Here is a 15,903-nt window from a genome sequence, read left to right on the forward strand (position 1 = left end):
TTAAGTCAGAGAAAGTATAAAGGGCAGCCTGAGCTACAAAAAACCCCCGGGCAAAAATGTGCAGTTGGTCCATCGCCACCTATCTCGGTGAACGTATGGGCTTCCCTGTATTCACCATTAGGTACAAAACACACAAAAGACGGTGCATGGCAGCCTTATTTACAGAGAGAGAACATCAAGTACTCTAGCATGTGAGAGAGTTTGATTAAATACAATATATGTAAGGTAGAAATATGTAAACTAGCATAAATAAAGTCTCAAAAATAGATTTGGGCTGTTCTAAAAGACAGCTTGTTGCAGTTTCAATGTTTTACACAATCCTCTCCTCCACAATTTCTTGTCTGGTGTCTGGTTTGCAGCCAATTACAAGAACCAGCCTTCTTAAATAGATTATTGAGTATGTTGGTGTCACCAGCTCCAATGCTGCTACCCTAGCAGATTGCAAGGACTACTTCCTCTCCTGATAGAAGATTTCCAACATCTTGCTGCACAAGTTAATGGATCTCAAGAAAATAGGCTTTTCATACTCTTTCCTTCGTGATGGCTGTTCTATTTAAGTGCCCCATAACCCACAAACTGACAGTCTAAAATTGAATGCATCCTTAAATAATGTTTAAGTGAACATGTGAACACTTTTTTTTTACTGATTTTTGTCACCAAATGTAAAAAATAGTTGGAATTAATGAAGTGAATAACGGCTGAGTTCCATTTAGCTGCTGCAGTTTCAGGGTCCTTGCATTGTCCATGTTTGCTCACTGGCACACTCTCATGGCTTACTGGATCAACACATGTGCTCTGGTTCGAAACCTGTGATCTGAGATCTTAACTGTCATACACTGACATCTAGTGGATGCAATGTCTTATTGCCCAAAACACGGTTATCATTTCCTGAGTAAGGGATTTCTTTAGGTGCAGATGTAGTTTTGTTCTGCACAGATTTACTGTATACTGATGTATTTGTCAACTTGCTGAACATTAACCCAGATCTATTTCTTATCCTTGGACAGCAACTTTGAAATACTATAAGTGACTACCACATAATTATATTGCATTTTTTGTTAACTATTTAATTGTAATCACCACAAAGTCCTAAATTCTTCCATTTTAATTATCAACTCAAAACAATTGGATGGACTTTGTGTCAAATTGTGTCAAAACAGTGATTCATAGTCTAGTGATTTGTATCCTTTCAATTGTTTGCCTATTTGAAACACTGCCAACTTTTGTCTAGTGTTAGTATCTTATGGAATACCCTTGTTTCTCATTCAGAGTGAGCTCTGAAATAAGGCAGTGAAATAAGAAACAAAAGGATTTAATGTTTGTGTGGGAACAGTCTGAACTTTTGGCTGTCTGTCAATTTCTGGCAGTGAAAACTAAGTAGGTCCAGATGCTAAAAGCTCCTTACACAACTCCAATTCTTTTTTAAACAGGAAATCACAAGATTTTCTGGAAATGATCCAAAATGGAAAAAAAGGATCAAGCGACGCGCAGAGGAAATACATTGGAAGTAATTTCCAACTTAACAGGCATGTTTCAGTAAAATATTGCAGAATTTTCAGCTATTTTGACTCATATTTCTAGGAATGTTGCATTGAAAGTTTGGAATGTGCCACGGGTACAAGAAAGTGTAAGCCATGACGAAGCATAGTAGTAATTAGTCATACGGTCTTATATCAAAGGTATAGTCTTAATTTATGAGTTAGTTCTAAATCTGTGCTATTATCCTTCCAGTGATCTCTTGGCTACTGGTTGCAACCTTAGCTGGAGACTCCTCAGAAACTGTGCTGAGCCTCAGGGGAAGTGAAATCATGACGGATAGAACAGCACTGCCATTTTGCTCTGCTCATTGGGGAATTTTCTGGAAACTCCGCTCTGGCATGTGTACAAACTCGAAATCCCTAGACTTTATTTTCCCTTTAAAAGGTATTGTCCTGACAGGTTAACACAGAGTGGATCCTGGTGAAGGAACAGGTCTGAGCGAACCCACCCAGGTATGTGCGTGACCAAAATGAAACATGAGTAAACTTCATGCTCAATCACCCTTCAGCTGTGAGTCACTGAGAAAATACAGATAGTGCATCAAACATATTGCTCAATACTTAATGTGTCCAGAAATATTAACCTTACTGTTTGATCAAATAAGATACAATCTTATGACTGGATCCAAAATGAGGATGTGAAAACACGAGGTAGATTTCATGAGAGACCAATGGCTCCATCCTCTTACCATGGGACGAAGAGCCATGGAAAAGTATTTCTATTTGAGTGTATTAAAAGATATTACTATCATGAGATTCCATTTCAACAACTAAGCTTTTTAGTGGATTTTTATAAACATTTGTTGTCCCAAGAGTATACATCCTACTGACAAAGGTGACCCCCTGACCTTTGTGCAGCTTCCTCCAGAGGTCACAAAAGGATGTTACAACTTTTGCGTTATTATCCCACCCCCAGATACAGAGTGTTATGACATTTTGTGGAGTAGTAGCAGACTCAGGCTTTCTGAAGGGCAAAACATATTAATGTCTTCATTACATTTTCTCCAGTGTAAGGGACTTCAGAGGGCACTTTATCATGCTTTATCCTGAGGCATTAAATAGGGCACTTTTGCAATGCATTTACATTCTATACAAATAAACAGTAGACCTATAACATTTAGAAAAATTCATTTTGAGCAGTATATTCAATTAATGGCTTGGAAACAGGCTCTAGGGAGATGACAGGAAATATTATTAACATCATAGGTGGGAGGTAAGTACATTTTTCAAGTACTGTACTTAAGTAAAATGTTGTGCTTTACTTGAGTATGCTACTTTGTACTTCTTCTCCACTACAATTATTTAATACCTTTGGTTACTTTACAGATTTGGATTAATGATGTGAAATATAATCAACTCTTAAATAAGACTTTAGTTCCACCTGGAGTAAATTCACAAACTGCAGTGAACAAAGTCATTCATAACATATAATTATTCTGGGTTAGGGTTAGGATTAGGGCTATTCTGAAATTGACCATTTGCATAATGAGTACTTTAAGTATATTTTGATGCTGATACTTTTGTACTTCTACTTGAGTAACATTTTGAATGCAGGACTTTTACTTGTAACAGAATATCCTGCACTCTGGTACTTTTACTACAAAATATAATCCCACCTCTGATTAACATGCATTAATACATATAATTCAGTATGCTGTGCCAGGTTTGTGTAAACTAAAATAATTAAGAAGGCAAAATAAAACAATGAAACTTTTGATAGCTCCATTAAAGATTGAAATGGATTTGACCAACCTTAGGGAAACTCCCACAGGTCTTTAGTGTGACATTCAGGAAATGCTGCTACTTACATGGTGAGGTCATTGATACCTCAGTGCTTGATACATAGCAGAGAGGAGGCAGATACAGTAGCAGCAGTGGGGATTTAGCTGCCGTTGGATGAGGAGTTTATCGGCGTATGAAGAAGGAAACAATATCTTTTCACCGACATTATTCAGCGGGTCTCTCTGATGCTACGCTGTTTGTTGCTGTTTATTCATCCTACCAAAAGAGAAGGAAAATAAAACCCTACATTTTAAATCAGCCGAACTTCTGGTAAGTTCTTATACTAACTAAAACAGTGGGTCTCGTTTTAGTATGGTACCGGTAAAATGACAACATCGTAATTTTAATTCTCGCTACGACATGTTGTTTTGTATTATCGTTTCGTTTCCACAGCCATGTGCTGTGATGTGATGCTGCTGTGATTAGTGACTCGAGAGATTTAAGTCGACTTTGTGTACTGTAAAGTGCAGAACAAAACTGCCAAAACTCTTGTTACAACTGTTTCAGAGGCGGATATTTTATAAATAAGAGTTACTGACTCCTCTGATGTTTTTAAGAATAATCAGAGTCGTGTGAATTTGACATACGAATATTGAATAGTAGGCTACTGGCAGTCATTTTTTTAGACCCTTTTTTGACAGCAGGATTGGAGTGCAGTCATTTTGCACTCCAATCCTGCTGTCAAAATCTGATAAGACCCACTTTGAGTTGCTTTTCAACCTAATGTGTTATTTCCTGTTTCTGTGGTCGCTTCCTTGTTTGATACGCATCCTTTCTAACGCATCCTTTCTAACAAATCCTCTAACAATTCCTGCTTAAAAATCATTGAGTGAATTAACATATTGTAGTAGATGTCATGTTATCCAAAAATATTGGCTGAAACGTATATGTAGTATGACTATTGACTACTATTGAAAAATGTGAATATATATCTATTCAGAGTTAAAACACCTCCTAGAATCCCCTTAAATCTATAATATCAAATACTGTGTTGTGAGTGTAAGCGTTATAATCCTAAAAACTGATAATTATTTTTCTTTTGCAGACAGCCTTTACAACAGGAGCCATGGTGGCAGCAGTCCTTAAGATGTATTTTATTGGAACGGCTCTGAGTGTCCTTGCGGTCTTTTATGTCATCGTGGACTCCTTTGGTGGTCTGATGTACGTCCAGGACGATCACTACACAACGGACCAGCAGACACAGAGACAGATCTCCTCAGGCCACAACAGGAAACGATCACCTGTGACTAAACACATTGGCTAACAATGAGAACCTTGAGGTCACAATTGACTTTCGTGGCAATGATTGTCCAATCGCTGTGGATTATAAATATCCTGCTTCCATTCCTAAATATGGACATAATGTCTAACCTGCAGGACTTTTACTGGATTAGACACTTGTCGTTGTTAGAGCAGCTCTACAACCAATGATAAATGTAACGGCACTACTGAACAATGATTTGCACTAAAAATGAGAGTTTGTATATTTATTATGTGAAATTTAAGAGTTTGTTTTTTTCAAATAAAGGCATTTTTAAATGTTTGAAATGTTGCAATGACTACACACAATTAAACTGTCTTATAATGCCTACTAGAGTTTGTTGTAATGTAACCAATCACAAATAAAACCATTTCAGCAGTGATTAGGAACTACAGGTTGAGCCTTGCAATATGGCTAAAGGGCAAAATACAATACAATATGCCTTTATTACAAGCAGGAACAAGTGTGCAGAACATAAGTTATATCAAGTTGAAAAACTAGTCCAGTCATGTTTGTTTGTTTTAATTCAACAAATGCCTGCAGGGCAGTATTAGTCAGCACACCTGGGTGTCCGGTGTGCACAAAATGTACGGTCAAAACATCTTGACCGGCGAAAGAAACTGAAACTGAAACTCTGCCGCGCGGTCCCCTCGTTCCTTCGAAGAGGCGGAGAGGTGGGTGTTTGTCATCTGCTGGTGGACAAACACCCACCTCTCCGCCTCCACTTTACTGACGTCAGTAAAGTGTTCAAATCTGGATCAGTTTTTATCAGATCCGTTGCAGCCCCTTTTTTAGAGATTTGGGTATGGAGGAAAATAGAGAGGGTTGTGTTTTCTGACACTTGGTGAGTTCCCTGGAACACCGGGGACACATATTCATGTATAAAAGACGTACAAAAATGCATTTTGCATGATAGGTCCCCTTTAAAAAACAAGGCATGTGCAGCACACGTCCACTGATCAAGTCCCTAAACCTCTGACTTTATACATTTGTGCTACCCATGTGTTCATTTTGTGTAAATTATGAAACAAGGCCTTGGGTTTGTAGGCTTTTAGTGTTTTTTTCTCCATTAAGTTGATTAAACATTCAAAAACAGTGGAGTTTTGGCAGTTAGGCCTCCATTATGCCCGCTGAAGTGCTCATGTTTCTTTGTCCTCTTTTCCAAGTTTTTCCTGTCCTGAGGGTGAGGGAGTGTACCAACTTGCTTTAAACGTGTTTCACTATCAGGGATATCAGTGTTGAGGTTCACACACCAACAGAGACTAGTCATTTGCGTTGACGTCATTGAAATTGCATCTCATGAGTTATTTCAGAAATGTTAAATCTTATTAAGATTCAAATGTGGAACAAATAGTAACCTTGTGTTACTTAAAATGATCAGCAAAAAACTGTGGTAAACAATAACTGTTTTGAATGAGCTACTTTCACTTCAACCAGTATTTTTTCAACCATATGTTAACATTTTTGAGCTTATTCATTTTCCATGTTAGTAGTATAAAGTAAACTCTCACAGCTGGGTTTCCAGAGGAGCCTGTGGCAAAACAGCTGTGCTACATCCAAGCACAACTCATATTACTGTTTGGTGTGTCTTCTGATTTCTTAGTGAGAAGTGGCTTCACACACCTAAGTATCATCATTTTGGAAATATATTGAAACCGCACTACAGGAATCATAAACCATGTTATGTCGTGCGTAAAAGTCTAACCCCGTCAGCAGGGAGCGTTATGTCGAATAAGTGGCGTCCTCTAACGTTCAGTGGTGCACTACAAGGAAGAAAACTTCTCTGATATGCTGCATTCACGCCTCCTTCAACTTGCAAGAACTTCTCCATTTTTGCTCTTACGCATTCGTTTTTATATTCCAACGTATTATCTCACAATTCGTCACACTGATTCCCACATCTCCTTTCTTGCATAGGTTGCAAACGGCAACAAGGTGCGTTTCCATCACTTGAAATGTAAATCCGTCTATACGCGCAGGTCACCTGGATGCGGGCAGAAACACCTGCTGGTAGAGGAGGCAGCACTTTTTATGTCCAAGCACGTCCCACTAGCTGTTAGAGCTCAGCACAAATAACCGAGTTTCCGCTGGCATCTCGGTCACTGGGATACTTATTTTGGTGAGATCCCCTTATTTTCGCATCGGATATGATCTGGAGACTGGTGGTCCTCGGTGGGGTGTACGTCCTTTTCCTGGGGGCTGAAGGCAGCAGCCGCGGGGGGAGGACGGTGACTTTCAGCCGGACTCCGCAGGATGAGAGCCAGGGCCAAGGGCGCGCACGCCAGAGGAGGGACACAAGCAGCTCCTCCGGGACCCCCAGGCCTTTCCACGGTCCTCCTTTCACCTCCTGTCGGACCCCCCTCACCCCTGACGAGCACAGGGTTCTGGATGACAATACAAAAGAGGTGAGGTGTGTTTGAGTTATATATTGACATTAATATGAAGCTGAGAAAGGCTTGGTGCATACTGTATGGCATGAGCAATGTTCATTATACATTTGCAATAAATACCTTTAATTAGACATGACAAATCAATTTCAGAGCACAGATTAACTTTTTCTAGGACAAAAAGTTATAATTTTTTCTTGCTTCTTTTACATTTTTTGCATTGTTCCAGAATATCTAAATTAAGACGTTTCTGAAAAACCACAATAAAGTAGTGAAATTGTAAAAGAAACAAGTGGAACTATTACACCAACAATAAACCCAAGCATGATAATGATACTAAATAGCAACTGTTTAAAATGATAAAATGACTGTTTGTTTATCATATTTCTCAGCCCATTCACTTCATTTGCCATCACAGGAAATGGGCATTTTGTATTATTTAATCAATTTATGAGTTATTTTTTACTTTAGAGGAAATGATGTTACATGATTATCTTCTCTCTTCCAGACAGGGTTTAACGGGGATGATGGCTCCCATGTGATTCTCACATGGGTGGGCGATGGTACAGGGGTGAGTGTCTAACAGTACCAGAGGTCAGATCATTGTCATCAACACACCATGCTGTCTACTTGACTCTTTACAGAAACGTGTTTGGAATGTCTTATGTTTGGCAGTGTTTGTAATCTCTTTATTCCGATATTCTATTTCTGAAGTTGTTCTTTGAAAAATTGGTCTGAAATACAGTTTTTGTGCCCATATTTAGAAATTTAGAAAAATGTCTACTCAGATCTTCATACTTGTCTAAACTAGATTACTATATATTTTATAAAATTATTTCAACCACATTGCTGCATTCCAGGTCGTCCTGGTGCTATCGACGTTTAGTGCTCCTATAGATTCTTTCATGACCGGAGGCTCCTCACGACTTTACCGAAGGTGAGTAAGGATCTCAAATAATATGAGAAATTTCATGAGCACCACATCCCATCTTGATCAGATCTCAAACATACAACAAATTGTATTTTCTCTCTCATCAGCACGGATTATGCAAAATCCTTTCTTGACATTTCCCATCGGATCAACCACACCTTCATAAGGGAGGAGTTTGAAGTCAGTGTTGGACCTGGGAGCTCCGTAAGTCAAGAGTAGGGAACCCGTTGTGTGAGCACTTAGAATTTGGGGAACCAGACATGTTGCCAACAGTGTTTGAAATTGCCTCACAAAAAGTGTGAAGACATCTCTGCTGTCTGATGATCTGGTGCCACATCTTCTCTCTTAAACCACTTAGTTTAGCCTTTTCTGTCCTCAAAAGTACACCCACACATACTATTTATATTCAAAATGTGGATGTTTTTATACATATTTTCTGCTTTCTCATTATACATTAGGAATATTTGTGAACTGAGGAAGGTTTAAGCAGTGTTAGAATGTAAAACTGTATTTTTCTTCTGACATACATGTTGCTTTCTTACTACCAACTTTGCATGTCATGTCTGTTTTGATTGACAGGTGATACTGACAGCAGATATACCGGTGGTGGATCACCCAGGAGGTATCATCTTCACCTCCACGGACGCCGGAGCGACCTTCAAATTCATCCAACTTCCCTTCCACCTGGCTAAGCGAATCACGTACCACTTCCTCAATCCTGACTACCTCGTGGCCCTCAGCATTGATGTTAGTCACACGACTTTATGTGGTGGTCTTCCTTGCTCTGTGTAAAATACTGGGCATTATTATAGCATTATTCTCCTCCCCACACCTTAAAGTGAAGGTAAACACTGCTCTGTTTCTTCCTGACTTCCAGGGCGGTCTGTGGCTCTCTCTGGACTTTGGTGCCAAGTGGACAAAAGTGCATGATGGAGTGCATTCCTTCTCATGGTGAGAAATAAAAGGCAACAAAACCACACACACCAAATGACAGGCTCTAAAAGAAAGCAGATGTTAGAAGAACCATGTTTTGTAAGGTTTTTTGGCCAGTCACACAATTACAGTTTTCCTTTGAGAAAAAAAGTATATTATACATGCAGTGTGTTTTGTTCTGGCTAAGAATGTAAATCATCATTTTTCATGTTTGTGACCTTTTTTAACTTTGTTTTTCTATAAGGGGGGCTGGCATTGATATGTTCTTAAGCTTCAGTAGAGAAGACACAGGTAAGAAGTTATATGAATATAATATAAACCCAAAAAAGTATCAAATGTAACCTGTTTTTTTACCTGATCATAAATGTTTTAGAACATTACAACTTTGTGGTGCTAAATACCAAATCTCATAAGAGAAAATCTGCAACACGCCAGCATAAACATGATGAAACAATAGATAGATAATAGATAGAACCTGGGATTACTGCATGCATTCTATATTCGATTGAAAAAAGGCAAGAAAAGATAATAAGCAATCAAAAACAACATTTTAGATATGTAGTTTTCCCCTTTCCCTAAAAATAAAATGCTTGATTAAATTAAATCAAAGCGAAAAATCTGTGAATAAGAGTCCTGAGTGTCTCATTTCCTGCCACTAAGTCTTCTTCTTGTTGCCGCAGTTGAGACAGATGAGAGGGGGGATCTCGTGCTGAAGAGGACAACAGATCTGGGGAAGACCTTCACCACAATCCATGAAAACATCTTCAGTTTTGGCTACATCGGAGCCTTGGTCTTCTTCTCTGTGATGGAGGACCCGGTAGGTTATACTAATCTTCCTGTACACGCATATTAGTTATATAGCCAAATCACATACAGTAAAAAGGCAATGATGCATTCTGTCCCCCCAGAGATCCCCCCGTGTCATGTATTTCTCATCAGACCAAGGAGAAACTTTCAGTCGGGCGCTGCTCCCCTCAGCCTCCACTGAGCAGGTGAGAAACTATGCATACTGTCAGAGACTTTAAATTACTCTATATATAGTAATTAAAGGAAAAAAAACGCTTTTTGTTTTTACAACATTAGTCTTATTTTCATTTCCTTTCTATTTTCATAAGATAAGATGGACCTTTATTGATCCCCGTAGAGAAATTCAGTTACAGCAGCAACAGATACAGTAAGACAGAAACACAGATATTACACATGGAATATACACAGGCATATTAAGAATAAAGTAACAAAATAAAATAATAATAATACAAAAGTATTAACAGTAAGAATAGAAATAACAAAAATAGCGTGAAATTCTGATCCAGTGAATGTACATATACAGATATGTGAGCATGGTAAATATGTATATGTTAATATTTAAAAATGGCCACAATCACCAATCTGATTTACCTCGCTTTTTTAATATCAATGAAGCCCAGAGTATCAAAATCGAAACTCTTGTAATGAATTCCTAGTCAGACTAGTGTTTACTTATTCTTTGTATGGGTAGTTCCTGATTACAATCATCATTTTGACAATTTAAGACTATTTTATTTAGGCGACATTCTGCTATAGCTACTTCTGATGAAGCAACATTTATTATTTGAGAGCCTTGGCTTTTGACCTTTTCAGTAGTATCAAAAGATTATAACAAATACTCTGCCATACCACAGGGAATGTGCAGATGGTAATATAATTATTAGTCATGTTTCTCTCACACGTTGAGTCATCCTTGGTGTCCGGGAAGCTTTAAACTCTCAGACATACACATGCTTTTTATGGCTATCGAGGTTGATTTGTCTTGAGTAAAAACATTGATGGCAACATTTCCTTTTTTCAACACCAACTGAACACACATCTGTTCTGGCGAAACACCCACCCACATACACACCTTGTTGACAGCACAAACACACAATCTCTCTCACGACGATTAGCCAAGGTTTTTGGCAAAGATCAAATTAGTCATCACAAAGTTGTTTATTCATTCATTGCAATTACAGACTTTCTCACCCGCATGTGTTCTATAACTCTATATAAACGCGTGTGTTTTCAGTTCTACTCCATTCTGGACGGAGATGTAGATATGCTCTTCATGCACGTGGACAACCCAGGAGGTAATACTTTTTATGAAACAAGCTTAATAAAATCATGCTTGACACATATTTGCAAATGTTGTGAAGAAAACAGGGCATTATTTATGGCTCTCTCAGCCCCTTTTGTTGTCATGGAAAATGTTAACGGTAAAAGCAGGACTGGTTTAGCAAGTTCTCTGTGTTGCTGACAAATCATTCCATCATACTGAGAGTGTTTGTACATACAAGTCCAGCGGCCCAGTCTTGTTCCTTTGACCCTCCCCCAGCTCGCTTTCTTATTCACGTGTATTTCGGTTCCCTTTCTCATATTTCTGATTATTTATTTCCCTGGCAAGTACTCATACAGTTAGTGCTGTATGGGTTTAGGTGACAGGACTTTTGTACTGCTGAGATAAATAGGGGGGATATGGGGTAGAGTGGGCTTTATCTTGTGTTGGCTCTAGGGAGGGAGATTTAGTTTACACTGCAAAAGCTGACAAATATATCTTGGGATCAGGGTGTAACACACACACACACACAAAACGAACAGCATGTCATCACCTCCCTCAGCTGAGCTTGTGCGTGAGCTTCACACACCTTACATATGATTGATGATGACTTGTTGTTATTATGCTGATGTTTGTGTGTCAGCGTTGCATTACTTGTTCCCAGGTGCTTACTCTCTTTGAAGGTGACACACCTCAATACATTCAATTAAGGACATTGAAGAAAAGTGCACTCCAAAAAAAGAAGAGTTAAATCTCCTGTTTACAATGAGACCAAACCTTTCTATGGATGTCATTTTTTGAGCCCCAACAAAAGTTAACAGACTACAGCTGATTGCCAAAAAGGACTAGTGTTACTTAAGCAGTAGTTTTCAAATAACCACTATGTTGTACCAAACAACCCCTGACTCACATTTCCAAGAACCTATGAGACCCAAAGGGACTGTGTGTTGGATTTCGTTTGAATGAAATACAAAATAAAAAACTCCCTTGCGTTTGGTATGTGAAACATTTGTTGCTCACTGTGGCCGTAACATATTTGGTGGCTCGTCATAAGGCTGTCTTGGGCAGGTGCCAGTTTGGTGGTGCTACTTTTTACTGTGCTTTGCTGCTGTGAAATCAAGTGTGGGAAGCAGTAGTTTTCCAAATAACCACTTTAGATGAACATACAAAGTGTCATTTCAAACGTTGAACCCTTTACATTGATTTCCGAATGTTAAATGGTAAATGGACCGCATTCATATAGCGGCACAATGCTGAAAAAGTCAATCTGAAGCCTTTGATAAGAGGACACATTTTGAAAGTGTTAATAATTCCTGACGTCTGCTTGGACTGCCTTCAACCATGTATTTCCATTAAACTAAATATGCTACTGGCTAACTTTGACCCTTGTCACACAAGTCTTCCTGCGGTTTGCTGTTTCCCCACAGACACCTTCTTTGGAACAATGTACACATCAGATGATCGCGGTATCTTATTCTCCAAATCACTGGAGCGCCACCTGTTTGATGGGCACAGGAAGAGCGACTTCACCAACATCACTTCACTGAGAGGAGTCTACCTGACTAATAAACTAGACAAAGGTAGGGTTTTTTTGTGTGGAAACTAATGTGATTGCTCAACTAAATAAAACATCTTAGTGTGAAATGTATTATCCCTTTAATGTTGTGGTCCAAAACTATTACAAATGCATTATTGAGCCACACAATGGGTGACATGTTCCTTGATCAATATGAACATGGGCAAGTTAATCCATTGTTTTTGTACTGTAAATACTCCCATCAAATGTTTATTATTCCTCCAGTACTTGAAAAGTCCCCCAAAAGCAAAATACAGATGCAATACTTACTTATGTTGAGTTAAGTTTGTTAAGAACTACAGTGCACAGCTATTTTGGGCCTTTACAAATATGAAAAATGTTATTTTGTAATGTAAACATTGCTGGTTTTCGTCCTATAATGCGATTTTTCGACAATAAAAAGTACAACAATGCCAGCCTTTCAGCTAACCTGTCACACAACCATTTAATCACTTTTTAAATGTATTACTTTCATGTGTTTTTTTTGCAGATGGCCGTATAAGATCTGTCATTTCCTTTAATAGAGGAGGGATGTGGAGACAGCTTAACAAACCTGAGAATGTGGAATGTGAAGATCAGGTCAAGAATGTATGTTATAATCAGAGAAAGAGTAAAACCCGGTGTGCCCACTTACAGTACACTACGTGTTTACTTTACTATCGTACAGATTAGTCTGTGTCACTGAACCATCACATGTGTTTTTTCCCAGTGCAACCTTCACATTCATGGAGAGCACAGTCGTAAGAACCGCATCGTTCCCATGGTGGCTCTGTCTGAGCCCACTGCTATCGGCCTGGTCATCGCTCATGGTAATTAAACAGTAATGCCTTTTCTTTCGCAATTATGACAACATTTGGATATGTTGGGTAACTTGTTCTGACTCTTAAGTTATAATTATTTTTGTGATCTTCTCTCTTCTCCAGGTACAGTGGGTGACTCTCTGTCATCGTCGCAGCACCCTGATGTGTTTGTCTCCTCAGACGGGGGTTATAACTGGAGGGGGACACTGAGGGGTCCTCACCACTACAGCATATTGGACTCTGGGGGTCTCATTGTGGCTGTGGAGACTCAGCGTGAAGGACAAGTCAAGACTATCAAGTACTGAGCGGATCCTTTGACTTTATGCCCACTGAAACCAGTATTATTTAGCCTTTTAGGGCAGAATGTTCTAACATTTGCTATTTTTTCTTGTTACCAGGTTCTCCACAGACGAGGGACAGTGCTGGAAGTTGTATAACTTCACCGAGCAGCCCTTCTTCGTCGCAGGCCTGGCGTCTGAGCCGGGGACTAAGGTCATGAACGTCAGCGTGTGGGGGTTCAGGCCTGAGGAGGACGGCCAGCCGATGTGGGTGGTCGTCACCATCGATTTTCAGAGCCTCATTACAAGAGAGTGTGAGTCAAAAGGCCTTCTTTACAATATCTATACCTCCCCCTGCTCACATATATCACTCCCTGGGGGTAGGTGCGTCAGCAGTGAAGTAGAGCCTTATGGCAGTTTGTCATTACGGAAACAAGCCATGACCTGGGACTTTCCATAGTCAAATTACTAAGAACCTGTGAGACGTAAAGTAACAGTTTGTAGGATGTGGCTCCATCTAGTGGATGCAGATTCTTAAAGGGCCTCCAGTGCATATAAACATTTCTTTTTTTTGGCCTATTTTGGCTACACTTCTAGTAATGTAACATATGCATTACAAGGGTTACCTGGTTTGGAAATCCACTTGAAGTATTGCCAGGTCACATAAAACTAGCCTCTTTTCTTTGTTGATGACAGTTGCATTCTGATTGCTCATGCTTTGATTCTTCAGGTAATGACCAGGACTATGAGGAGTGGTTGGCTCATGCTACAGACGAAGGAGACTTGAAGAGAAAGGGTTGTCTCCTGGGTGTCAAAGAGACCTACAGGAGGCTAAAGAAGAAATCTGTGTGCAGAAATGGCCGAGGCTTTGTGGTTAGCAAGAAGCAAAGCCCCTGCCTGTGCACCAGAGAAGATTACGTATGGTACGTCAATTTGTTTTAGATTCTAGATATCATGACATACTCAAACCCCACATTTCATGGAAAATAATCCCTGTATTTCACAACAGTGATTACGGCTACTATCGCCACGTGAACACGTCAGAGTGTGTGAGACAGAACGCTGCAAATAAAACCCTGGAGCTCTGTCTGAATGGAGAGGAGGATGAGCTTCTGACAGCTGGGTAATAACAGTCACTCCTTTTTAAAAAGAGGAAACAGGACTCCTGTACATGCTCACACACGTCTGACTATGTTTGTAGGTACCGTAAGGTCCCGAGTGATCGGTGTGAGGGGGGATTCAATCTCCAGCTGGCAGTGCAGACAGTCATCAGACCCTGTGGTGTTAAACCCAGCCTCGGACCACCACCTGCCAGGTCCCCGTCTCCAATCACACACTTTGACACAGCGGTCAGTTGTTGCTCTAACGAGTGTGTGTGCGCACCTTCAGTTGTTCCTGAAGTTTTTTTTAGGAAAATAACAGTTATTGTGTTTTATTCCAGCGAGAGAGGCTAGTTTTGATCCTGGTGTGTGCCGGAGCAGGAGTCATCGTGTTGGTAGTTATCGTCTCCGCCATCATCGCTGTCAAAGGGGTGGTTCAAGGAACCAGGTAGCCACACACACACATCTGCATGTCTACCTTTATGCACCCAATGGTAGCTGACCACTCTGGTTTCATGTCCCCATCTACAGTTCCCCAGTGTATCGTTTCTCCAACCTCCGGATTCAGGATGAAGATAACAGCATCACTGTGGACCTTGAAAGCGCCACCAGCAGCAACGGCACAGTCTGCCCGCAGGACTCAGACGACGTAAGAGCTATTATCACTTGTTTTATTCTATAACTTTTTATATATTGCTTTTTAACTTGAAAGATTATGTGATTTTACCATGTGTATTTATACGTGTTGTTCTTATTTTCCAGGATCTTATTGAATGACACGTGACCCATTTATATGGATTCAATGAACTTTTCAAATTCCTCCAGCAGAGCTGAAAAAGACTGCACAATGCCTTTTGTTGGAATAATGTTTTACTCATCATGGAGGGTTCTGAGGATTGCAGGACAAGCATGAGAATGTCTTTATTTATTGAGCTTGCGCAATTTCACTGTTTTATTTGCTTAATCTTATGATTTGTACAGTTTTTTTTCCAAATAACCACTTTTCTCTGTTTGCACTACCATTTACTTTCTCTTTTAATGTGAAAACAAATGAATAATCCTAAAAATGTGCATTTATATTAAAAAAAACTACAAAATATTATTATGTTTCTTACAGTTAAATACATCATGATGATTCTTAAATTTACAATAAATCTCTGGGTCGATCAATGAAAGGACACTGGAGGCGCTGTAACGCCATCCCATATGCGTCGAAGTGAACAGAGAAGAAGAAAAAGCAGGAAGTCAG

At 39.5% G+C, this 15,903-nt stretch overlaps 1 protein-coding gene and 1 long non-coding RNA gene across 2 annotated transcripts; both read left to right on the top strand.

Annotated features, from left to right (window-relative positions):
* The first annotated feature begins 3,337 nt into the window (after nucleotides 1-3,337).
* Nucleotides 3,338-4,909, top strand: LOC117484992. Its single transcript, XR_004556185.1, has 2 exons — nucleotides 3,338-3,590; nucleotides 4,366-4,909. It is a non-coding gene; the product is annotated as an uncharacterized LOC117484992 (long non-coding RNA).
* Nucleotides 4,910-6,401: 1,492 nt separating this feature from the next.
* si:dkey-159a18.1 (sortilin) lies at nucleotides 6,402-15,753 on the top strand. Its single transcript, XM_034133713.1, has 21 exons — nucleotides 6,402-6,986; nucleotides 7,477-7,539; nucleotides 7,829-7,905; nucleotides 8,007-8,103; nucleotides 8,479-8,646; nucleotides 8,777-8,850; nucleotides 9,077-9,123; nucleotides 9,513-9,649; nucleotides 9,741-9,824; nucleotides 10,874-10,934; nucleotides 12,328-12,480; nucleotides 12,967-13,064; nucleotides 13,186-13,285; nucleotides 13,400-13,574; nucleotides 13,675-13,868; nucleotides 14,285-14,477; nucleotides 14,564-14,677; nucleotides 14,756-14,903; nucleotides 14,996-15,102; nucleotides 15,186-15,303; nucleotides 15,417-15,753. Exons 1-21 carry the CDS (start codon nucleotides 6,729-6,731, stop codon nucleotides 15,429-15,431), a joined length of 2,481 nt encoding a protein of 826 aa, XP_033989604.1. The 5' UTR covers nucleotides 6,402-6,728; the 3' UTR covers nucleotides 15,432-15,753.
* Nucleotides 15,754-15,903: the final 150 nt, after the last annotated feature.

This window comes from Trematomus bernacchii, unplaced genomic scaffold (genome assembly GCF_902827165.1).
Source record: "Trematomus bernacchii unplaced genomic scaffold, fTreBer1.1, whole genome shotgun sequence".
NCBI lineage: Eukaryota > Metazoa > Chordata > Actinopteri > Perciformes > Nototheniidae > Trematomus > Trematomus bernacchii.

Excerpts from the sequence above, each read along its gene's own strand:
- si:dkey-159a18.1 (XM_034133713.1), top strand. The coding sequence starts at position 6,729 with ATGATCTGGAGACTGGTGGTCCTCGGTGGGGTGTACGTCCTTTTCCTG. Across the intron at positions 10,935-12,327 it reads GCACGTGGACAACCCAGGAG|ACACCTTCTTTGGAACAATG; the intron begins GTAATACTTTTT and ends GTTTCCCCACAG. Across the intron at positions 13,065-13,185 it reads GTGAAGATCAGGTCAAGAAT|TGCAACCTTCACATTCATGG; the intron begins GTATGTTATAAT and ends GTTTTTTCCCAG.